Source organism: Paramacrobiotus metropolitanus, unplaced genomic scaffold (genome assembly GCF_019649055.1).
Source record: "Paramacrobiotus metropolitanus isolate TYO unplaced genomic scaffold, Prichtersi_v1.0 Parri_scaffold0000361, whole genome shotgun sequence".
Taxonomy (NCBI): domain Eukaryota; kingdom Metazoa; phylum Tardigrada; class Eutardigrada; order Parachela; family Macrobiotidae; genus Paramacrobiotus; species Paramacrobiotus metropolitanus.
In genome coordinates this window covers 13,504-37,530 of record NW_026570581.1, presented here as the reverse complement: position 1 = coordinate 37,530, position 24,027 = coordinate 13,504, and the positions used below count along the sequence as shown (strand labels likewise).

Here is a 24,027-nt window from a genome sequence, read left to right as displayed (position 1 = left end):
CCATGCCGGACACCAGTAATTTCGTTCCGGCAATAATGTCCCCCATGCCGGACACCAGTAATTTCGTTCCGGCAATAATGTTTGATGATATAGGTCCCACCTGCTGTGCTGGCAAACACCCCTACCCCCACCCGCGTATATGCCAGCACAGGGGTGAACCGTAGGGTTAGTGCCTGCCCTATACACGTATTTGGGCGGCAATAGCCAGTGCCCACCTATGCACTACTGCGCAATGTATGCAGCAGCGTTGATGCACAACCGCCGTACACTTGACTCTACTGAAAGACGTTACACAGTTCAGTAGAGTCGGTGTACGACGGTTATGCATCAACGCTGCTATGTAATCCTATAAACATGCGCGCTGATATACGCTTCGCTGGTATGGCATGCGGTTGTATGCGAGTGAGCGCAGTGCACTGCGTGACCACTGGGCACACTGCTCTCTCTCGGTCCACTGTCTTGCAAGAATCTCTGCGCATTTAATAATTGTAAACATCATATTATGCACAGCATATACGTTGCACACAGAGAGCACCTCAGCTGGCTGACCGAATGGATTTTGATCTGGTGCAGTCAGTCATCCGTGGAATGCTCTGGATTTTGATGCAAGCATGTATACTGATGGTACTGCAGTTTCGGTCAGCTGATAACAAAATACTTTCCAACAGAGTAATTGTCCATGCAAAAAACAAATTGCAGAGTTCTCACGGCGCGTTATCTTAATGTCATTCCATCAGCCAGTGGAGAGTCATACACAGATAACGGGCAGCGCTGTCTTCATTGGGCTATGGTAAGTGCAATTTATCGCTCTTCACAAGGCAGCGCTTTAATTTCATGTTTGTTGTCCTGAAGTCCAAATCGGAGATTCTCTTTTTCCTTCAACAATTTTACAAATGCCTATCGTATTGGCGCTGCGTTATTGATTTTATTTCCAACAATAATAAAATGTCGCGCTTAATTGTTTTGGTGATTACGGTACATACAGGTTGTCTGGCTTTCTTGGCCGGCAGTTATGGCCGTCAGTCGCTGCAGTCCGATTCCTCTGCTGCACCTTGCCCGCATTTTTGCACCTGCTATCCTACCTTCTGGAAATGCGGCGACAGTAAAGCATCACTGTGGCCGTTAGACAATCATCCAGATGCAATGATCAGAGGCGTTCGCATGCTCGATTTATCAGGATCAGATGTGGACGTCCTGCCTAATCAGAGCCCAACCCATAATTTTCCCGACCTTCAGCTCATCATCCTGTCGCAGACGATTTTCGACGGCCAGCAATGCCGCGAACTGGAATGCCTGGAGAATTTGGGTATCCGAGTCATTGCTCCTCGTTGCCCTGCAGGTAACACAGTAATGAAAACATTTAAATAATTGTCAAATAATATCGTTGAAATAATTTCTTAAAGTTAAGCATTCGTATTTTCTCTTATAATAATATAAAAATATTTCGCAGACAAACGCACCGGATGTGCGTATCCGCCATGCTGCCCATGGGCTGCAGCAGCACGGACTCGTCCACTTCCACCACCATCACCTACTGCCGACAAGTCTCAGTCTCCACTGCTACCATTCATCAACGGAGAAACCTCGACCATTTTCAACCCTTCGCGGGATCGGGAATACAGCACACGGGCTATGGCACCATCAACAGCCGCGACCGATAATCTGAGCGGTAAGAGTGATGATGGGGAGCGTATTGTTATTGGTGTGGACAACACAACTCATTCTACTGCTGCAATTTTTCCCGTTACGCTGTTATCGCTGCCAGCCGTTTTAACAACGTATGCGAGTTCGAGAAAGCCGCCTAGTCATGCGACTGCAAGTACGGGTACATTACTTCCGCTGACTACATCTAGTGATTATTACCTGCGTAAAGTAGTGGTGGTGGGCGGATTAAGTACTGCCGGCAAAACTGCTACACAGCTACCGCCGACTACGATAAAGACAACATTGACGCCGTCCGCTGTTGTAACACCCACACGCGCGCCCGCCCAGCTAGAATTTAATTTGATGTCGATATTAACCACAACCTCTTTTATCACTGATAAAGTGTTCGCAACGTCATTCCCTGTCGAATTGGTCATGCATCGTGAGAGTTATTACAAGAATAGGGATCAGAGTAGCGATAATGTAGCTGTGTCAAAAAAGCCCGATATGATGATGACACCTTCCCCTTCATCTCAGTCGTCGTTAGTTACCGATATGACGGCGCCAGAAGCGGATATCAGCAGTGAAAGAACGAGCACGGCGGACACCATTCGTATCACGACTGCTACCAACTCCACGATCAGGTCAACCGCTGCTGTAACGATGCCGGCCGAAGCAACCTTGGCAAGTATAACTCCACCCACGGTTACAGACGCTGCTGACCCTTCCACCTGCGTCCCGAATATTTCTACTTCCCCACAGCCAATTCTCGCAACACACCCACTTATCAACACAACAGCTGATATGGGTATATTGCCACCGCTGCTGCTGGCTTCGCATCCGGGCGAAAACACTAGTGCGGCTGTATCCAAAAGCAACGACGCAGAATTATTTGTATTAAATAGCAGTAGTAATGCGGATGTCGGTCAGTCGGAACGTTTTGAATTGTCATCGTTATCTGCTGGCAAGGATAGTGATGATGATGATGATGACGAACCTCTGACGACTATTGTTGGATCCGTGTTGTCCCCAACGACGACACCAGCCACGCTGGCGCTACCGGATGCTACAGTTCGCATTGTTCCCTGTGCCAACATATCATGCCCTCCGTGTTTGCTTGTAGGTAGTCGTGACGGTAGTGCTGAAGTTCGTATGGGATTGCTGGCAGATCGGTTTACTGCAGCTAGTATTGCGGTAGCAAGTGTCATTCTGCTTCTGCTAGTCATCTTGTGTATCTTGTGGAAGCGTGGTTATCGTGTTATTCGCGGCGGCGGCGGAGGCGTCGGCAATAATCAGCAAGATGACGGTGGCGATGAGGACCATGAACGCAGTCGCGGTCGCCGCAGTGCTTCGGTGTGGTCTTGGATGAGAGGAGTCTTTAATAACAACAGGGACAACAGCAGCAGTGGCGGCGGCACTAACGATGATGTCAATCGTCCGGGCATGGGACTGGGCAGACAAGTTCAAGGTGGGCACGATGGGCGTTGGGGTGGTGGTCGTGGCGGAGTATCAACGAATCCTATCTTCAATCCCGGCCGTCAGCAGCACCATGGCTTCTCTCCAGTAGCCAACCTGAATTCCAGGACACCGACTCGCCACATGCCGTCCCCACGCCCTGCCGGAAATAATCCCGTGCTTGATGATAGAGTGATGAACTTTGACGACGATAACGATCACGACCACGACCACGACAACAACGATAACAACTGCCGTGACCGCCAGCAGCAAGTTGCGGGAAATAATGCGCGATTTCCGGCAGAGTACCGTGCGGACGACAGGGAATCTCCCGTGTACAATTCCCCACGCTCTAATGTGTCACGAGTTATTGTTTCTGCGGAAGTGCACGGACGCAATAACGCCGATCAAGAGCAGGACGAACAGGGCGGTAAGTGTAGCTGAGTAATATAATGATGCTTAGGTATTTCCGTTATTGCACGTATATTGAATTTGCCTTGTAGAACACATGTACGAAAATGTTTTACTACCGGCTCTACCACTGCCACCATCTTCTCCTAATCGCTCTGTGAGTATTGGCAGCGCAGACGGTGAGTTTGCTTGATTATTATAACGCTGCATACATTTATTTTTTCATCGCACTGATCATTACTTTATTGTAGAACTTATGAGCGGAAACTCGTCCGCTCCTCCACCATTTTCTCCACGGCACAATGTCAGAAGCAGCAGCATGAGCGCGCTGGAGGAAGTTCTGGAAAGGGAGGAAGAAGAAGATGATGATGATGACCAGCACCGAGTAGTGGTCCATAATGAAGAGCACGGGAACAATTCGGTTCTGGAGCGGGAGAGTAGCGAACATGAAGGCGACGGGAGCGGTGGTGGGTAATTATACAATTTTTTATCTATACGAACCAACAAAATCTGGACGATGTGTTTTTTTGTCAGGACAGGAAATAGATGTGCAACTTCCTGAAGCAATGGTGGCAAGCGGGCACCTGGGAGTACTGCGTGGTCGCGGTCGCGGTCGTCCTCCTGGCGGTGGCGGTCGTGGCCGTGGTTTTCGCGGTGGATTTCAGGCGAATGCGGTTTGGAATCGACGCGACGGAAGTGGGTACCGTTTGGAACGTCGCTGAAGTTTAGATGTACATATTTGTTTTGAAAAGGCTTTTTGTATATAGTTTATCGCCAATTTTGCTCATCAATTTCCTTTCTTTCGTCCTAAATGCATAAAATGTACATAGATTATTTACGTTAAAAATGTAATGGTTACCAATTTCGTTTTTCTATAAGCGTTACAGCTACTAACGATTTGCTGTTCTGACAAACTAATTTGACTTTTGTTATTATACAACTTGCATTTGACGTGCATCGGCAATTTGGAATTTTGTTGAATTTTTGAACCAAAATTATAATTTTTAATCTCCTACGCGTGTATTATCGCACGGCGGTTGCACAATAACAAATGCATTGCACAAGTTTTCTTATGTCCACGTCGGTGTTTACTGCAGAGGCTCTGCCTACATCCATATTTTTTATATGAATGTATCGCGAGCCTCTGCAGTTCCCACCTAGTGGGGTAAAAAACGCTGGATCCAGTGAATAAGTCTGCCTATGAGCAAATGCAACTAAACAAGCGCTCGGTGACACAATGCAGGTCGAACGGAAGAATATAATTGTTAGTACCAAAATGAGTGTAATCCTGGTGACCTTTTCAGCTGCTGGGAAATTGAAATCTGGCTGGCTGGTTCTCGCAAAGTTTATTCCGTATAATAATCGTCAGGCACAACAACAACAACAACAACAACTGCGCTTGTCACATTACAATAATTCGTAAGCTCACAGGAGCACTAGTCCATATAAGAAGAGGTAAATTTCACTCAACAACAACGTCAGGCAGCCCGCCGGAAGTGGTGGCCGTTGCGGCAATCGTACCCATACGCTTATTGACAACGACTTGGAACTGACAGGTCAAACAGAGCAAGCGTAATTTTCCACGTTTACGTGCTATCAATGTACAACAGCTGGCACAACGCTGACATTGCACAAATGCCTTAAAATAATTCTTAATTACTTGGTTAATATGGCGGAAGTTGAAGTGGCCGTAGATCTCCAGGTAAGTGTATTGCCGATATGGATCCGATACAAAAACGGCGGGTGGGCAGGGCTCCAGTCCCGGGCGCGCAATCGTCATAGCTCGTAGAGCAGTGTGGAAGTAATCATCCAGCCTGATAAGTGGTTGCTCCATGATATTGCGAAACTGATAAAAGTTAGTAATTCTTGTAATGCAGACAAAGGTGTTGCGATGGCTAATTACGGGAACGGGAAGTGGCTATACAAAATAACTTGTGTTAACATTAATGTTAGGCACTTGCAAGTCTCGTATAGTTAATAAAGTGCTGATGAAAGTGAAGAATATGCTAAAAATAAGAAAGATAAAAGCGACGACGAGAATTACCAAAATTAGTGACAGCGTCACATGCTCTGGAAGGTCGAGGGCGTGACGCCTAGCGCTACCGTCAGCTGTTGTAGAGTAGGACGGCGGTGGCGAAGACGGTACTGTTCGTATTCCTGCAGGTGGCGTATTCTCGCGATCTTCATTAAGATTTTGGATTCGGATGATTGTAGTGGTGGTAGTGGCGGTGGTGGTGGTGGTATTTTCTTCGTCGCCGCTGCTCTGAGATGGTGTAGAAGATTGGTTGTGGTGGCTATCTGGACGGCGGCGATTGGTAAGCGAGTTAAGACGCTCAAGTGGCATCGTTGCTATTACGCACTGTGGAAGGAGATGCAATAGGTGGAGGACACTCTAGGATTTCTAGTAACTGCTTATAATAATTCTGCAGGATTTTCCCGATTAATTGTCGTGCAGCGTCACACTTGGCCAGTTGATTTGTTGGGCCACACCCTATAACAAAAATATCCTCGTTCGCAACAGTAGCTTGACAGTTCCAGCTGGTAGCTTCTGCTGAAGGCAGTCGGCGATATTCCACATCAAAATTTAAAACCGTGGCAATATTATCCAGCAAATAAGGCAAAGATAAATGACTGCGGGAAAGGGAATGGGTTGAGGTGAGAGACTGCGGTGCACCCAACAACTCAAGTAGCTTGTGCTGATAGTTGCGTAACAAGATGGCAAAAAGCTTTTTTGCGGCGTCTTGCTTAGCGGTAGCGGACGATTTGCCAACTCCAACAGCAAAAATATTCTCTGTAACAATACTAGCACGGTATTTGCAGGCGACAGCTTCGTTTATACGCCGAGGAATATTTTTATATTCAACTTCAAAAGACAGTGCTTTAGTAATAATATTGACTATAGTCGTAAAGTAGCGCCGCACCATTCCGGAAAAGTAAAGTGACCAGAAAATCTAACAGCGCGGACATGGCTTATAAAGAGCGACAATAAAGATAATTGCTATGTTTACCAGTCGAATGAACCGCCCAGCAGAACTCCTCCAATCCTCCTCCCTTTTAAGTGGGAGGAGAATTGTGGGAAAGCTGATTTGCGCCAGATTATTAGGGTATATAAGTGAATTTAATGGGCAGTACAGTAACAATTTTCCTTCCTGCTTAACGCTGCTGACTACTAGGGATGTGCTTCGGTGCATGTTGATTGTCCCAGCTGTCAGCTCGTTTAATTTAGACTTTGTGGATATATCTACGTTCTGCACGCACGTTTGCAACTCGTCAGCTGATTCTGATCTTACCAAAGAACGCACCTGGATTTAAATAAGCGGTAAGTTATGGCTAAAGTAAGACAGATCGTGACTACTGCGGCAGAGAGTCGGCGAAAGGCAACACTACTGAAAAGTTTGTACACCGATATAACATCACCGGCTTACCTTACCGGCGCTGCGAGTCTTTATCGAGTGGCCAAAGAACGGGAAGTTGAGAAAAGAGTTAAGATTACCCTAAAAGATGTAAAAGATTTTCTTGCGCAGCAGCGAACTCACACCGTTCATAAGCCTGTACGAATAAAATTCAAAAAACTGAAGAATTTTTGTGTGGGAGTGGACAATGTCTGGCATGGCGACCTTGTAGAATTACAAAAAATTAAAAAGTTTAATGAGCGATACAAGTACATTTTGACAATGGTAGATTGCGTGAGCCGCTATGCAACCTCCTTTCCTTTAGAAAACAAATCGGGTGAAACTGTGGCAAAATCAATGGATAAAATTTTTGAAATACGAAATCCAATTGTACTAAGTAAGTGCATTATGTTTGTAAGTCTCAGTAAATGCATTTTTATTTATGTGAAAAATTTTATGTGCAGTAACTGATGCTGGCAAAGAATTTTTGAATGCAAAAGTAAATGCCGTTCTCCAAAAGTATGGGATAAGACATCAGGTTTCTTCTTCGCGCTTCAAAGCAGCCCTTGCGGAGCGATACAACCGAACGCTAAAGACAATCCTTTTTCGCCACTTTACCTATACCAAAAGTTCTAACTGGCATTCGGCGCTGCAGAATATTGTCAGCAATTATAATATGAGTATTCATAGCGGTGTTAAAATGAAACCGGCAGAGGTGACAATAAAAAATCAGTCACTTCTGTTCAAACAAGGCCAAGAAAAAAAATTTATCAAGCTTGCCAAGCCAAAATTTAAAGAGGGGGACCTTGTGAGAGTTGTTTTAAAGAAATCTGTTTTTAGCAAAGGTTACACGCAAACGTTTAGTGACGAAATTTTTCGCGTATCCGAAATCGTTTACGGGCCGGTTATAACCTATCGGCTTTCATCACTTTCTACTGGGCAACCAGTACGAGACGGAAATCGCGCGTCGCAGTTCTACCAAGAAGATTTATCTTTGGCCAGGTTGTTCTTGTAGTGTTAATTATGGGTCTTTCAAAAAATTCGAATTGATTGTTATTTGTTGCAGACTGTAACCTGAACGCGAAGATGATGGAAAGTGGATATTATGTGGTGCTGCACAGCGGAGCTTCACCAGCGTATGGCGCTACGGTCCTGCACAATACGGCAACGAATTTCTCTAATAAGATTCAGCAGCCGTTGCTGTCCTACAAGGAATTAGAGCAGCCCTGGGAAGTGGCTCTTGTACGGGCCTATTCCTCCGCAAAATTGTCCAAGATTCCTCCTGAGCAAAGGCAGCTGACAATCTATTACAAGAGTCAAGCAGATTCCTGCGAAATATACCTTGATGGGTTTTTAGCGGAATCAGATTTCGAAAAATCGCCTGCAGATTTGATCGCCGCTCTTGCAAAAGCTGTTGATGCGATATTGACAGGTAGTGGAGCGGCGTGTGCCTGGGCCACCAGACCGCAGATCCAGTTAATTGATGGAAGACTTTATTGGTTCAGTGAGAATGACGAAATACAGATTGTAAACCGCGGTAATCTACTCTGCGCGGTACTTGGATTGACCTATGACGATTCTAATGGAGTTATGCGGCAACACGTTCTCACGTCTTATGTACATGATCAAAATTTTCCCAAGTTCAGCGATACACGCCTTGCACGCCATCGTCTCTTGGTTGATCCTGCACGCGGACGACGACAGGTTCTGCTAACACTGAGTCACATTATCCCTGCAGCGTTTGGCAGTCGGGCAGAAAACTTACTCGCCATGATAACCCCGGCCGAACTGGAGAAGGGATACGAACCTGCCACACGAATTTACCTTCCTGTGCAGAATTGGTTCTCCAAAGCGAACCCATTTATTCAGCTACAGACTGACTGGAAAATGCAATGGAAAGAAGACGCGCTTGGGGAATCGGCAGTTGTTCTCCATTATCGAAAATGCAAGCCCAACGAGTCCACATCGGTGTAGGTGGTTCGGAGAAGTGTTCGTGAAATTTTTTTCGTAATGTACGCAAAAGTGACATTTGATGTCGAAAAAAACGTAGAAAGAACGCAATTTAACTTTTTTTCTCGTAAGAACAGCGTGGGCGTGGTTCTGTTCTAAAGCGCGAGAATTGTTGAATAACTTGTAAGTTGTTGATGCTGCTGCTGCTGCTACTACTATATAAAATGAATAAAGTGCGACAGTAAGTGTTCATTCTGCAAAAGTAGAGTTGTGTACTCGCGTTCTTACGCTTTAAACACTATTAAAAACGGCGGGATATACGACGACGACGACTAATAGACGACGACGACGACCAGTACGACGACGGCGAGGAAATCGTGTTATTAAACGTACTATTGTGCAGTCAACGGTCATAGGCAAATCTTTTCGACGTAGAAAACGAGCGGGACGACGGAGACGACGTAATAAACGAGCAATTCGAACGGGATTATTTCAAAAAATTACACGGGGAAAGACATTAGCTTCACTGATCTAATAATAATTTTAGCAAATATTATGGCCAAACAGCAAGCGACTATCGAAAAATTTCCCGATGAACTGCAGTTGTTTGACCCTCCGGTATCACAATCAACCATTGAGGGCAGTCATACCATGGAAATTTTACCACTGAACCAGGTTGTCAATAATTCAGAAATAATTGAATTTTTGATACCATCAACGGAATATTATTTGGATTTAGCCGATACGATGTTGTACATGCGCTGCCAAATTCTTGGGCGTGACAGCACAAAACCGTTAGGTAAAATTAAAGCAGCGACTACCAAAGTAGACGCTTCTGCATCAGCTCAGTCAAATGCGCCCGTGGCTGGTCAGGGGCAGCCGCAGCAGCTGCAACCGCTAAAGCAAACACACTACACGGAGAATCCGCTGGATGATCCAGTAATTGCCAATATAGTGTCAGGGTTGGATGAAAGCCAGAGACAGCATTATGCAAACAAATTAAGCGACGTAGGAATCCGCGATGCCGCACCTGTTAATCTACTTTTCTATCTCTGCTTTGAGCGTGTAGAAGTTGAACTGAACGGTACACCTTTCATTGTTAGTTACGCTAATTACGGGTATAAAGCATATTTTCATACCTTACTGAACTATTCCCGCGGCGTGAAAAAAAACCTCTTACGAAATGTAATGTGGTTTAAAGACCGCCTAAGTCGCGTACAACCCCAGAATAGTTTAGACAGTTTCGATATATTGAATGCGGAAACCAACGAAGGTTTAACAGCGCGCTACAACATAACAAAAGAAGGCCGACCTTTCGAAATGTTAGGAAAAATTATGCATGAATTGTTTCACCTTGACAACTACCTGCTTCCTGAAATTTCTATCCGAATCAGATTATTCAAACGAAACCCTGCATTCTATTTGATGTCGGGCGACATCGACCCTAATTATTTTCTCAACATACTGGATATGCGTTTACTCACGCGTTACGTTAAACTGTCGGCTAAATTAAATGACCAAATTCAAAAAAGACTATCCACAGCCCCGGCCATCTACAAAATGTATGCTGCAACGGACGTACGAACTCGCGCTCTTACCCCAGGACAGCGACTATATACAATCGATAACTTTTTTGGTACAGAGAAGGTGCCGAATCGTTTAATATTTGCTATGGTAACGCACGACGCCTATTTGGGCAACTACCAGAAAAACCCGTTAAATTTCCAACATTTTGATCTAGAAGAGATAAGCTTAGTTGTAGATAATCAAATTTACAGCTATAAGACGGACTTTAAGAACGGATATTACGCTTTGCTGTACACTGCATTAGCTTGCCAACTAGGCAATCGTGACTACGCATGTTCTTCCGATACGTCTTATCTGGAGTTGCGATATGGAACGGTGAGTTCGAATCTCACATTGTAATAAGTAACTGTCGCCACGGTAAATTCTTTTTTACAGAGCATTTTTCCGTTTGACCTCACACCCAATCATAATACAGATGATATACCTGTTGAGCGGAGACAAATGGCTAGACTGGAACTTAAATTTGCAACACCTCTAAAGGAGCCGATTGAGCTGCTGGTCTTCTATGAACAACCTCGTATTTTTCAAATAGATAAAAATAAACGTTTCATTAATGTGTTGTAAAAGACATAAATCAAGTGTTTTATGTTGCATGCGTGTTTTAGTTTGCTATTAAAGGTACAACGTCATCGCAAAAAATGCTCAGTTTTGCTTGCGTGCGTTTATTCGTTTTTCTGATTAAAGAATATTGGTTACATCAAGCGGTTTACTGTTCTCATTATACACTTCCCGAAAAATTTTCAGGATGTTACGTGACAATAACTCACAGCACAATGTAGCAGGCACATAGAAACAACTGCACGAGTGATTATTTTGAGATAATAACAATTGATATGCGGAACAAACTTTACCATAGTCATCAACAACTGTATTAACACTCTGGTCAATAGAAGGGCAGCGTGAGCGAAGCATGCGCCGTAGCGCTTCCATGGGCCGGAGGTCTAAATAAAAGGTGATGTTTGGTGTGATGTTGGATACACGTTTTTCAATATTCTCCATCCACTCTAACGTGTGGCCACGTGCTAATCCATGGGCTAGGTCGTATAGCAGGTATTGGTCCACGAGTACAATTTTACCGTCAGCAAGATCGTTCTTGATTGCTTGATTAAGTAATCCTCTATTAGCAGCTAACATGAGATAAGTGGATGCAGATCGAAAATGACAAAGAGATGATAAGGCTGAATTCAAGGCTGGGGCCAAACACGGTGGCTTTGCGCCGTTACAGGATGAAGAAAAGGAGTAGGGAAAGTTATAAATGGAAACTTGATATCCTTCTTGAATAAGGCTAGATGCGAGGAGAGAGCAGTGTGCAGATTTTCCGGACCCGGCAATCCCTTCAAAAACCACGAGAAAAGGAGTTTTGGTAATGCTATTAAGAGCGGTATTAACCGACGTAGACGCTGACATTGTGGTTGCTTCCATCATTTTGCATGCGTAAATGCGCGGCAAACGGCTTAAATTGCGTAGAAGTCACGACAGGCGAGCAAACAAACAGGTGTACAAAGTAGGCGGGCGAGGGCGGGCTGCGTTAATAAGCGTCTCGTTTACGCTTCGTTGCTTGTACCGCCTCCTGATGCTGCTGCTGATGTTGACGGATTTCTGTTCGAATGCGCGAAGCTATTTCTGCAATGATTGCCGCAAAATTAGCCTTGTACGTGGGATGCGATTCAAGATATTCCTTTGCGGCAACTACGAAGAACGTCTTCATTGCTTCCATAATAACGCTCCATTCCGCCTTGGTAGTAGTATTGGGGTCAAGGACAGAGTGCTGCAGGTCATTAATTACACGGCGTGCTTCGCGGACTCTGCCCAGTTGATTAAAATGGCCGACAGGGTCCAAGTATGGCTTAGCCGTAAGTGGAGTGTCCGGTACGTATTCGGACAGGCGTGATGCAGTTTTATCGAAATTTAACATGACACCGTAGCAAGGATGCTGCTGCTGCTGTAGCTGCTCTTGTTGGACAGCCATGTCGACAGTGTAGATAGGCTGGTTGTTAAAATTTCCTGCCGCTTGGGGTTGGTGTCGCTGCTGCAACATTGAGTGATCACGGTAATGATGTGGCTGTTGCTGGCTAGGCAGTGGTGAGGAGTACATGACCAGTGGCGGTGGTCGCGGCAGTACGTGGTCTGATAAGGCCGGCGGTGGAACCCAAATGGGAGCTTCGTGAGAATGCTGTTGATGATGCCGGTTGCTTTTTTGATGATGGTTCGCAAACGCGTTGATGTTATTTGACGGAATGCTTTGCTGCTGCTGTGGATGGGTATTAACAAGAAATTCGTTGAGAATTGCTGCTTGGTCGAGATTACTGTTCAACGGTGGAGATATGTCTAAGATAAGCATACATAAAATAAGTATTAGGGCCTTATTATCACTTGATTATCACAAATATCGCAATCTGACAGATTCAAAAGTAAAAACACATTAAAGTGTCAAGAAAAACTAAGACATTACTCTTACCAATCGTGTTAAAGGTCACGTTGTCATCCGCGGTCGAGCTATTGAATGCACTGAAAAAGCTGCCCACAGTCTGAGGATATAGCCCAAATTGTTGCTGCTGCTGTCGTTGTTGTTGATGCTTCTGATGCTGTTGGTGACAGAAACTCTCTGGTAGCTGTGGAGATGTGGTTGTCATGGTGTTGGTCATTGTTGGCGTGATCCTTGTCGTAGTGACCGTCATCGTCTGGGTATCCGCTGTTCCGGCTGCTGGTGCTGCCTGGAACGGTAACAAAGCCAGATAGGTTGTCGTTGTGGTGTTATTAATTCCTGATCGCGGATGTTGCTCCTGATAAAGCTGTGGTTGTTGCGTCATAATGCGACCCATCACCTGACGATCGTAAGATGGTAGTGGTGGTGGTGGGGGTTGAGACGTTTGGTTGGAAGGAGTGGATGCGGCAGGGTCGACGACTGCGCCGATGGAGAATGTATTTGGACACTGTCCCGAAGCCATTTTACATCAAGTCTAACAAAATCTAACAAGTTCAAAGTTGAAAAGAGTGATCTACAATTTCCAGCAACGCGCCATAAATAAACTGACTGACTGATTTCCAAATGTTCAGCTTACAGGAGTTTTTAAGCATTAAAATATCACGAGCAATTTGCGAGAGGAGGGCGGACACATACATGAAGGCAAGCAGGCAGTCAGATATAGATCAAATAATGGTTGCGTGATGCTGTCGTTCCGCTGTAATTAGCTCAGATTGCTATATAATCTACTGCACATCTGCTTTTATTTTAAAACTTTATATTCAGCTTGTTAGCTATGGACGTCCATAATGTCACTGATAACAGGTGTCTTAATGACCGCACTCTCAGCAATACTGATGAGACAAACAACATTAAAATAACGGTTGCAGGAGCAGCAGGTGAGCCGATTCTCCAATCTACATGGAAGAGATATGTGTTATTCCCGATAGAACTAGACGAAGCCTGGGAGCTGTATAAAAAGGCCGTAGCCTGTTTTTGGACCCCTGAAGAGATTAACTTTGCGGATGACGTGCGACAGTGGCCGTCCCTGTTAGACCATGAAAAAACTCTGATTTGTAATGTCCTAGCATTTTTTGCTGCTTCGGACGGATTAGTGATGGAAAATCTAGCGGAAAATTTTCTTACAGAAATACAAAGTCCAGAGATAAGAGCATTTTATGCTTATCAAATTTTGATGGAAAACATCCATAGCGAAACCTATTCGCTTCTTATTATTACATATGTCCAGGACAGTGTCCAACGGTTACAGTTGCTGCAAGCAATTATTAATAATGAAAATGTGGTTGAAAAAGCAGAATGGGCAACCCGGTACATAAGAGATAGTGAAAAACGCTCATTTAGCGAACGTTTAGTTGCATTTGCCTGCGTAGAAATGCTGTTTTTTTGCGGAGCATTTGCGGTTATTTACTGGTTTAAGAGCCGCGGCCTCCTGCCAGGATTGACCTTTAGTAATGAACTTATTGCGCGCGATGAATCGCAGCATGTGGAGTTCGCCTGTTGGCTCTACCGTCAACTGCTGTACAAAGTTTCTGTGGAAAAAATCTATGAGATGGTACAAGAGGCAGTCGAAATCGAATCAAGGTTTTGGGAAAATGCGTTTTCTCATCCGCTTCGCGGCCTCAACTCGAGCATTATGAAGCGCTACGTGCAGTTTGTAGCTGACGTACTATTAAAGATGCTAGAACTGGAACCTATTTTTCACACACCTAATCCCCTTACCCTTTATGGAGAACATTTCGCTTGAAGGAAAAAGCAACTTTTTCGAGCGTCGTGTCTCTGAATACCGCAAAGCACATGTAGGAAGCAAGATGCAAGAATCAAACCATACATTTACGTCGGATGCTGAGTTTTAATTTTTTTTATTTACTCATTTTTCTTACATGTCTCTTTTTGAGATTTCAATAAAGATTTCACAACCGCAAATTTTGGGCTTTTACTATCGTAAGGAAAAACTTTGTAGCGATGCACTCGCCCATGGCTGTAATTCTTAAGATAGTCAACACATCTAATATCTTCCCATTTTCTTGTCCACGTGCAGCCAGGATGTGCACACTGGATTTCGTTAGTCGGGTAAAAATCGTGCTGTACTAAAAACTCAATATCCTGGAAGTTCGGCAGGTCGTAAAAGGTGCGCATACGGTTGGGATGAGTGCGGCGGCGAGATGCATGCCATTCATGAGGATCGGTGTTTAACAGTGAATAAGCTTTCATATCTTGACATTCTCGTTCAGCGTGATGTATAATAGCATCTGTCTGACGCCAGTATAGCTCTTTTTGACAATGCAAACAGCGTACAGTGCTTCTAAAGTTGTAGCCCATGCCCGATAAATAATAGCGTTTCCAGTGTGGCAGGTGGAACATGACAGTGTACATGTGTCGCAAGCGGTCTTTCTCCGGACTGCTGTACATTAGCGAAACGCTCTCGTAGTCGTCATGATCATAAACGACTTGGTCGTCATCGCTGTCGCCGCTTCCGTGGCCGTCACAACGATTACCCTCCTTGTTATTGTCGTCGTCTTTGTGGTCGTTGTGGTCCCGAACATATGCGCGATTAAGCGATGATGATGATGATGAGGCGGCGCCGCCACCGCATCCGCTAGCTAGAAGAGGACCGAAATTAAATTGAATCGCAGTAAGAGGATCCATTATCGCTCACGTTACCGAATAACAAATAAGATAACCAACTTGCGGTTTATGTTTATATGTAGCCATAGTGGTAAATTTCAATGAAACTTGTACACGCAAAGGGGAGGAACGCAGGCATGCACACATGATTGATTTAGTGGAGGCGTTAAGAAGGCGGAGAAAGTTAAGTGAGATGACCACCCGCCTACTGACCGCCTACCGCCCACCGAAATTATACCGCACGGTTAAGCAATAATTGTTGCGCATTCTTCTGTAACAAACTCGCACCAAGTCACGCAGAGATTCGTTTAAAAGGTTATAGGTTGGACGCTACACAGGCATATAAACGTACGAACAGCCAGCTGAGTTCAGTTAGTGCAAGCAGCTGCAAATAATTGTGCACTGCGTACACCTGTCTATGTTTGGCATATTTTCAAAAGTAGCTTATGCCATATTTGTAGTGATCACAACAACTTCAATAGTTATTCACGAGAGCGCTGCTGAAAGATTTTATCGGAGTTGTGCTATTTTGCGTGGTTGTAGTAGTGTATATTGTCCCCGACTTCCCAAGACAAGAAAACATGGTCCGCGTGAGCAGCAGCAACAGCACCAGCAGTCTAAACAAGCAAACCAAACAAAAAGTTTTTATCAGAAGAACGAGGCGGCAACAAAAGAAGCCGGTGACAGCAGCAGCAGAATCTGTGGAGAAACCGAAACAAAAGAAAAATTCCAAGACCAAACAAAAACCACTGGAGATTGGCAAAGAGAAATTAGCCAGACTCTTTGCAAAATGCAAAACTGTTCAAGATGTTTCCTTCTTGTATCGTCAGACCCGACATATTTCTTTCTCGTACAAGCTGTTTTTGAATCGCGTAAGCGAGATGGTTAGCAACAATCCAACCATTAACAACAACATCACCACTGACGCCCAAGACGAGCTAGCCAAAGGTGCAGAAATTGAGAAAGTGCTTAACCAGCCGGCACAATATTATCAGCTTCATTCAATCACGTCACGCCACAGCAAAAAATTCAACGTCTGGGCGGGCAACTTCCAGATTCAACTTGCAAAGTTGCCAATTCATGGCGTAGATTCTGTATTGCCAGTACTACTGGCTATATTGGAAGATATATTTAAAAAGCTTCGTGATTTTGTTCCGAATAGAGATGACCTTATTAGCGTATCATTGGAATCTTCTCAGCTCTCTCATCCTATACAAATTAAACTATCGACTCAAGACCAGGTGAATGTTGAGATGTTTCTTTATTTAATTGCTAATACACTTACATCAAAAACAGAGTTTTCACTTGATGCGCCTATTTACATAAATCTCCTACGTGTACCACGACAGCCTTCTGGCAAAGGTTTCAACGACTACCGTAGTAGCAGCAATCATTGCAGTAATTCAGAGACTCTATCCCATCATCATCGCCGCGACCGTTATGGTGGCCGCAGCGACAAACATTTTCGGAACCTTACCAGAACGCAGCACGGAGGCGGCATCATCAATGTGAAGAACAATGACAGTTTATGCTTTGCCCGATCGCTAGCCATTGCAGTTGCTCATGCTACAAATTTACCCTTTACTGACAAACGGAAATGGCAAGACCTGTGTGATAGTCGAAAACAGCTCCAAAGGGTGGAAGCCGTGAAACTGTACCAACTAGCAAACGTCCCATTGGGCGCGGTTTCTTATGAACATTTTGCTGCATTTCAGAAAGCCTTATTACCGGAATTTTGTATTTTCGTTTACAGATCTCCTGAACCAGAAACGGGTTTGGTTTTCTCGGGAGAGAATGCTAGGTGCAAGCAAGCTTCGAAGCTATACATCTTACTATCGGGCAATCATTATGCTGCTATTACTAAACCTGCAAGATTTTTTGGTAAAAAGAAACGCTGCGACGCTTGCAATAAATTTCTCAATAAACTCGATCCTTTGCATCATCGATGCCGCAAAAAATGCTTTAACTGTCAGCGAGCGGTATGCCCTATTGAACAGGAAATCCTGTGCGGTACCTGCAATCGTGTCTTTGGGAACACAGATTGTTTTGCTCTTCATCAGACAAGTGTTGTTGATAAATCTTCTTCATCAAAGGCAGACCACAATCAGCTCACCACCGACTGTCAGAGAAGACAGAAATGCAACGATTGTGACAATATTATTTGTATGGAGCGACCGCGACATCCGGAGATTCCAATTCACCAATGCGGAGAATATTTCTGTCGAAGCTGTAAACTGGTAGTGAGTGCAGGGCATCGCTGTTTCGTCCAAGTGCACGAGAAACCGCCAAAACCGGATCAACCTTTTCTGTATTGCGATTTTGAGGCCGACATTAGCAGCGCATGTCATGTACCGATTGCTGGGGTAGCTGTAAACGATGCAGGAAAAGCGAAAAAATTTTTCGGCCACAATGCTGGAACCAAGTTTTGTCGATGGCTTTTTCATAAACGCCACAAAAATTACATAGTAATTTTCCACAATCTCATGGGCTATGATGGAAATTTCATTATGCAATATCTCCATTCCAATGAACTCTGGCCGGAAGTGATCATGAGAGGTCTAAAGTTTTTACAAATCAAGGTAAACGAATTAAAATGAAAATAATGATCTATAAGAACAGTTATTTGTTGTTCTACTCATACACTAGGTTGCCAAGTACAATATCATGCTAAGGGATTCTTTGGCATTTTTGCCTATGGGACTGGCCGAAATGCCGAAAGCTTTTGGTTTTGAAGCTGCAAAAGGTCGTTTTCCTTTCTTATTTGCTCGTGCGGAAAACTTTAATTACGCTGGCTCTATACCGGACGAAGAATACTTTCTAACGTCACAAATGAGGATTGACGACTACAAAGGGTTTCGACAGTGGTATGACGCAGAAAAAGCCACGACTAAACTCTGGCGGTTCACTGACGAGATTTTGAAATACTGCGAAAACGATTGCCAAGTCCTTCGCATGGCGTGCCAAAGATTTTGTGGGAACATGAAGGCACTATGTGGTGGCTTTAATCCCTTAATAGAGTCAGTTTCACTTCCAGGATATGTCAATACCGTGTTCCGTGCCCTTTTCATGCCGAAAAATAGTATTCAGCATCTCACATATCGAGATCTCCAAACACATCGGACTTATTCTTATGAAAGTCTGGAGTGGCTGTTCTATCTACAGAAAACGGAAAACATTTTTATCCGCCATGCTAGAAATCACCCCGACGGTGAAAAACGTATTGGTCGTTATCATGTGGATGGGTTCTCGGAAGTAAATAAGGAGGTATTTGAATATCACGGCTGCTATTTCCATGGATGCCCAGTGTGTTTTGCAAAGGACACTACCGCATATGGTGGTCACAATATGGGCCAACTCTTCCGCTCCACGAAACACAAGGAAGCCTTCTTGAGACAGCGAGGTTATAAATATCGATGCATATGGAGCTGCCAGTGGACAGCCCAGAAACAGCAAGAGCCAGGGATTTCTGAAATTTTACAAAGTTTCAAGCATATTAAGCCGATGGATGTGCGTGACGTGTTGTTTGGAGGTCGAACGGAAGCGTTCCGCCTTCTCGCGGTGCCTAATGTGGAGCAAGGGCAGTATATCTCTTACTTGGACAAAAACTCTTTGTACCCTGCAGTCTGCAAGCAGAAACTGTACCCTCTAGGACTGCCTGAAAAAATATACAATAGTTTCAATGACTTAAATGAATATTTTGGAATCGCCCACGTGAGGGTTCTCCCGCCGCGCAATTTATGGTTGCCCTTGCTACCACAGCGGATTAATAACAAATGCATGTTTGTCCTGTGCTGGCGGTGTGCCGAACGTAATAATCAAGAATATTCATGCTTTCATTCTGACGAGGAACGCAGTTTTAATGGAGTCTATACCACCCCCGAACTAAATTTGGCTAGAACTTTGGGCTACACCGTACTGGAAATTTACGAAATTTGGCACTATCCGGAAAAGGGAGATTTGTTTTCCAAGTATATAAGCACTTTCATGAGCGAAAAAGCTGCGGCCAGCGGTTATCCTGCGGCGTGTCAGACTGATAGTGATAAAATGGCTTACCTCAAATTACTTAAGGAGAGGGATGGTGTCGTGGTGCAGCCTGATAAAGTGGAAAACAATCCAACGCGGCGCCTTCTCTCTAAACTTATGCTCAACACGTTATGGGGTCGGTTAGCCATTAAAGAAAATAAATCAAAATTCGAGTATGTAAAGACTATGAAGCGCTTCAATGAACTGTTCTATTCCGGCACGTTTGACGTTAACTACATCGACATTATCAACAGTGATGTTCTGCAGGTGCAAAGTACTCGAATTTGCAATGTTGACAGTACCGATCTTCGAGCAAATATTATTGTCGCCGGGTTTGTGACAAGTTACGCACGCTTAGAGCTTTATGCGGGAATGAGTTTTGTGGGAATTGAGCGGTTGCTGTATGTGGACACAGATTGTGTCATAGCGATGGAAGGGCCAGGCCTAGCCACACTTCCGGTCGGAGACTGCCTAGGAGAATTCAAATCAGAAATTGGAGATGATCAAATAGTGCTGTTTGTATGCGGGGGACCAAAAATGTATGCCTTTCGCACTGCAAAAGGTCATACGGCTTTTAAAGCGAAAGGCATTACCATCAATCAAGGGAATATTGAATTCTTCACTCCGGAAACGCTGGCAGAATTGGTGAAGGACACCAAAATTATGCATTATTTTATAAATCCTTACAAAATTTTTCGCATAAAGGGAAAATGGGAACTGCAAACACGAGAGCAGAAAAAGATGATTCGGTTTACATTTGACAAGCGCGTCATAAACCATCAAAAGGATTATGGCACAGAACCGTTTGGATTCTGCAGAACCTGACCTGACATGGATATAAAGAGAAAAGGGCGCAGAAACTAATCCGCTAAAGGGGCTATTTATTTTTTCTGTTAACGAACAGTTAACATGTATGCTTCATACTGTTTTGAACCGATGCTGGTTCACCCGTTCAACTTGGTATGCAGCTGTCAGTCACAGGGTGGCAAAACCTACTGGATCAATCAACTTTTGGAACGCCGTAAGATCACGCCTTTTCCTAAAAGAATTTATTTTATCTATTCTTACGAGTCTCCTATTTTTAAAACAATAAAAAAGCATACGAAGAATATTGTTTTTATTAAAAACATTCCTGATGACATTGCTGAAGAAAGTTTCACAAACAAAAATGAGCCTTCACTCATTATACTGGATGATCAGATGCAAAATATTAATAAAGACGTCGTATCTCTTTTCACTCGCGGCACGCATCACTTAAATCGTTCCGTCATACTCACTGTTCAAAATGTTTTCTTTCAAAATCCTATGATGAGAACAATATCGCTTAATGCACATTATCTCGTGTTATGGAAACAACCCCGAGACATGATGCAGATCGAAATTCTTGCCCGTCAAATGTATCCCCGTAGCTCGACTCGCTTTATGGAAGCCTATAAATTGGCCACAAGCCGAGATTATGGCTACTTGTTCCTAGATTATAAGTCGTGCACGCCCGACGCTCTACGCGTTCGATCGAACATACTTGAAGAAGGTGAAAGTGACCGCTATCAAAGAATCTATGCAATTACGGATTCAGGAATGGAAGAATATGCTTTAGTGCCAGTGAAACACCTCGGAGATAACCGAGCCCGCATACGGTCCGGCAGAGGCAAACAAAAACGCCGTCAAAAGCCAAAGAAAAAATTTGCCGGAAGCGAGAAACGTAAAGTTGGGGACAAATCGAGCAAAAAAAAAAAGAAGGATTTAGCGTTAGCAAACCCCTCTCATTTTTAGAAGACCATTTAATGTTATTATTATTATGATTTTTTTCGATATATATGCTGCTTCCGGTTACTAAATGGTTTGTGTATCTTAGTAATGGTAACAATAATTTAAAATTGCTGATTTTTAATTTATTATGTGTTTACGCGATATATTATTTATTATGTGCCTTCAAGACATACTGATAGTGAACGACAACAAACTAATTTTTATTCAATTTTATGCATGCGCACAGGCAAACAAATAAACATTAGATATCCGCAGAAGAAAACGCAGCTACTTCACTATTATTCAAATCTTCATCAGCATCGTCAATTTCTTCATCGAAAAGGTCAGGGTCACTCTCATCATCACTAGCACACTGCACAACATTTTTCGTACTCTTTACTTGCGGCGCGCCTCGAAGTTTTTTCGTGGGTAAGCGCTGCGATTCAGTAGTGTTTTTTCTTTTTCGCGATTGGTTGTTTCTGGCTGTGCGATTGCGTGCAGCCGGCACGGGTAGTGGTTGTGGAGGTTTTGCGGCAGCGGAATAACGACGAGCTGTTGGTGTTGCTTGTAGGTATGGAGTAGCGGCTTTCCACTGTTTGACATGGTGCAATAATTGACGCACGGCATTTAAAAATTCAGGCAAATAATCGACAGGAAAGTAAAAACCGTATTTTGTTGGCCGGTAACATCCGTCATCCCCCTGCTGACCGCGCGGTTGGCTGATCAAGCGCATATCCACTCGTGGCGCTTCTGGCTTGAACAAGCTGAGGCTGAGCATGATGCAGGAGGGTTTGTGCTGAAACAGAAGATGTTGGTATTGCGTTTACACTTCTACAACGCATGACTTCATCATTTCTGTTATTGATAAGGTCAGTGAAATTGCGTGTCACTGGAAAGAGGATGATATCCAGGCGGCTAGCTCCTGCCTGAAAAGTGGAAGGTACGGCGGTAATGTTGAGCTGATAACTGGGGAACATAGTTTTGCTCTGTCGTAAAGTACTGTTCAACAAGTTGAAAAAATCAAAATTTTTACGAATTAGGTACGCTCTTGAGCTTTTAATAAGAAATAATGTTTCGTTAATAAAGCGTCCGACCAATATTCCTTTCTCGTCCATAAAAGTCGATGTCTCATTAGCAAATCTGCTGATTGAAGCATTTCCACGCGCCAGTAAGCAAATGGTTGTTAACTGCATTGAAAAGATTATAAAAAATAAGGTAGCGCCTTTCTGTTTCTGCCATGTCATCATCATATGCTCTCGAATAGCCATCATCCTCTTTCAACAGAACGCAGATATAGCACTGCACGGAAACTAAAGGACAGTTTCGTTGTTAACGCATTTATATATCATTTAATTACACTTACCACAATAATAAAGGGAGCAGCCTTAACAAGATGTTGATACTCCGGCTTATTCGTCACCGCCTCCTCGTCTGTGCAGACATCTAAATTATTAACAGCAAAAGCATCCATATCCTTTCTACATAAAGCAAACAACTTTGAAATCAAACGCACGCAGCTTTTATTTTACACCAAAATTTAGGTGTCCTCGCTGCTGCCCGCCCAGTCACGCAATCTTTTTCAATAACATACTCCCACTTTTCTTTCCCATGCGTAACTGTCGGCAATCATTACTGGCAAGCGCTATATAGCCCGCCCAGTCACGCAATCTCTTCGGTTGCGCACTCCCATATTCCTCCCCTTAATAGTAATTGCCAGCAGTTGCTCATGAAACAGTTATCATATATACCCTTTCAACTCACATAAGTTCTAAATTTACAGTTTTACTAGTGAAAATGGCGGAAAACAATAACTTTGAACCTTGCATCGTGCGTGAAGACGATGGTATGCTTCACCTGCATGTCGGTAAAGGTCAAATGCCTGACAGACACGGTTTAGGCAAGCTGGATGGATTTGAATCGATTAATCTCAATAATTCTGTATACTGCTTATACTGCCATGCCATTGAATTTGATCTGACAACTGTATTGCACCCTTTACAGCTGCATTTAAAACGAAATCCGGATTGTGCCAAGTTGCGAGAGAATTTTTGTCCGCGCACGTATACTTCTACGAAGTTCGACGTGCAGCCAGGATTTGCACCTTATTATTCGGATTTCCAGACGCGAGTTAATTCTTTTTCCACCTGGTCGAAACAACTACAACAAAGTCCTACCCAATTAGCGCACGCTGGATTCTTTTATCAAGGATATGGCGACACCGTCACTTGCTTTTATTGTGGTGTAAATTTGAACCGATGGAAGGCTAGCGACGTTCCGCTCATGCAGCATCTGCACTGGTCGCCGACCTGTCTGTACTTACTCACTCGACTTACTAATTCATCCGTTCACCTACCCGCTCCACCGATTTCCCCACCCCCACCACCACCACCATCAACATCACCTACACTGGAGCCGTCATCAATAGCAGCACAACGTGGTAATACGGAAACACTGACCGCTACTGCCAATACTACCATTGCTCCTGATGCTGTGGAAATTACTCAGTCAGGAATCAAATGCGCAAACAATACTTGTGGTAAGGAGCCTGGCGGAAACGTTTGCGCCCCCGTCGCTGACAGTGCCACTTCCGCCTGCACCGCTATCCACCGGAAAGCTATGCGATACGGCTACAGCCGAGAGGAAATTAAAGAAGCTATCGCTTCTTTTAACCGGATCAATGCGACAGGCACGGAAATTTATCTTTAC

General features: G+C 44.1%; 3 protein-coding genes across 8 annotated transcripts; 1 reads left to right on the top strand and 2 right to left on the bottom strand.

Moving 5' to 3' along the window:
- Positions 1 to 158: 158 nt before the first annotated feature.
- On the top strand, positions 159 to 4,491 carry LOC129602209 (uncharacterized). 6 transcript variants are annotated; one of them, XM_055501194.1, is made up of 6 exons: positions 159 to 624; positions 700 to 1,339; positions 1,451 to 3,529; positions 3,603 to 3,689; positions 3,762 to 3,977; positions 4,045 to 4,491. In XM_055501194.1, exons 2-6 carry the CDS (start codon positions 835 to 837, stop codon positions 4,230 to 4,232), a joined length of 3,075 nt encoding a protein of 1,024 aa, XP_055357169.1. In that variant the 5' UTR covers positions 159 to 624; positions 700 to 834; the 3' UTR covers positions 4,233 to 4,491. The 6 variants fall into 6 exon arrangements, with proteins under 6 accessions (XP_055357169.1, XP_055357174.1, XP_055357168.1 ...); XM_055501199.1 differs by having other exon boundaries at positions 159 to 790; positions 986 to 1,339; XM_055501193.1 differs by having other exon boundaries at positions 159 to 1,339.
- Positions 4,492 to 4,972: 481 nt separating this feature from the next.
- On the bottom strand, positions 4,973 to 6,195 carry LOC129602211 (uncharacterized). Its single transcript, XM_055501201.1, has 2 exons — positions 5,555 to 6,195; positions 4,973 to 5,428 (listed from the first exon to the last, which is right to left on the bottom strand). Exons 1-2 carry the CDS (start codon positions 5,852 to 5,854, stop codon positions 4,973 to 4,975), a joined length of 756 nt encoding a protein of 251 aa, XP_055357176.1. The 5' UTR covers positions 5,855 to 6,195.
- Positions 6,196 to 21,583: 15,388 nt separating this feature from the next.
- LOC129602210 (uncharacterized) lies at positions 21,584 to 22,891 on the bottom strand. The gene is made up of 2 exons (XM_055501200.1): positions 22,685 to 22,891; positions 21,584 to 22,117 (listed from the first exon to the last, which is right to left on the bottom strand). Exons 1-2 carry the CDS (start codon positions 22,790 to 22,792, stop codon positions 21,584 to 21,586), a joined length of 642 nt encoding a protein of 213 aa, XP_055357175.1. The 5' UTR covers positions 22,793 to 22,891.
- Between the last annotated feature and the right edge of the window lie 1,136 nt (positions 22,892 to 24,027).

Bases quoted from the DNA above. Each gene is read 5' to 3' on its own strand.
- LOC129602209 (XM_055501194.1), top strand. From the start codon at position 835: ATGTTTGTTGTCCTGAAGTCCAAATCGGAGATTCTCTTTTTCCTTCAA. The intron at 1,340-1,450 runs GTAACACAGTAA...AATATTTCGCAG, and splicing joins TGCTCCTCGTTGCCCTGCAG to ACAAACGCACCGGATGTGCG. The intron at 3,978-4,044 runs GTGGGTAATTAT...TTTTTTTGTCAG, and splicing joins TGAAGGCGACGGGAGCGGTG to GACAGGAAATAGATGTGCAA.
- LOC129602211 (XM_055501201.1), bottom strand. From the start codon at position 5,854: ATGCCACTTGAGCGTCTTAACTCGCTTACCAATCGCCGCCGTCCAGAT. The intron at 5,429-5,554 runs GTAATTCTCGTC...TATTTTGTATAG, and splicing joins TGACGCTGTCACTAATTTTG to CCACTTCCCGTTCCCGTAAT.
- LOC129602210 (XM_055501200.1), bottom strand. From the start codon at position 22,792: ATGGATGCTTTTGCTGTTAATAATTTAGATGTCTGCACAGACGAGGAG. The intron at 22,118-22,684 runs GTAAGTGTAATT...CTTCTGTTTCAG, and splicing joins CTGCTCCCTTTATTATTGTG to CACAAACCCTCCTGCATCAT.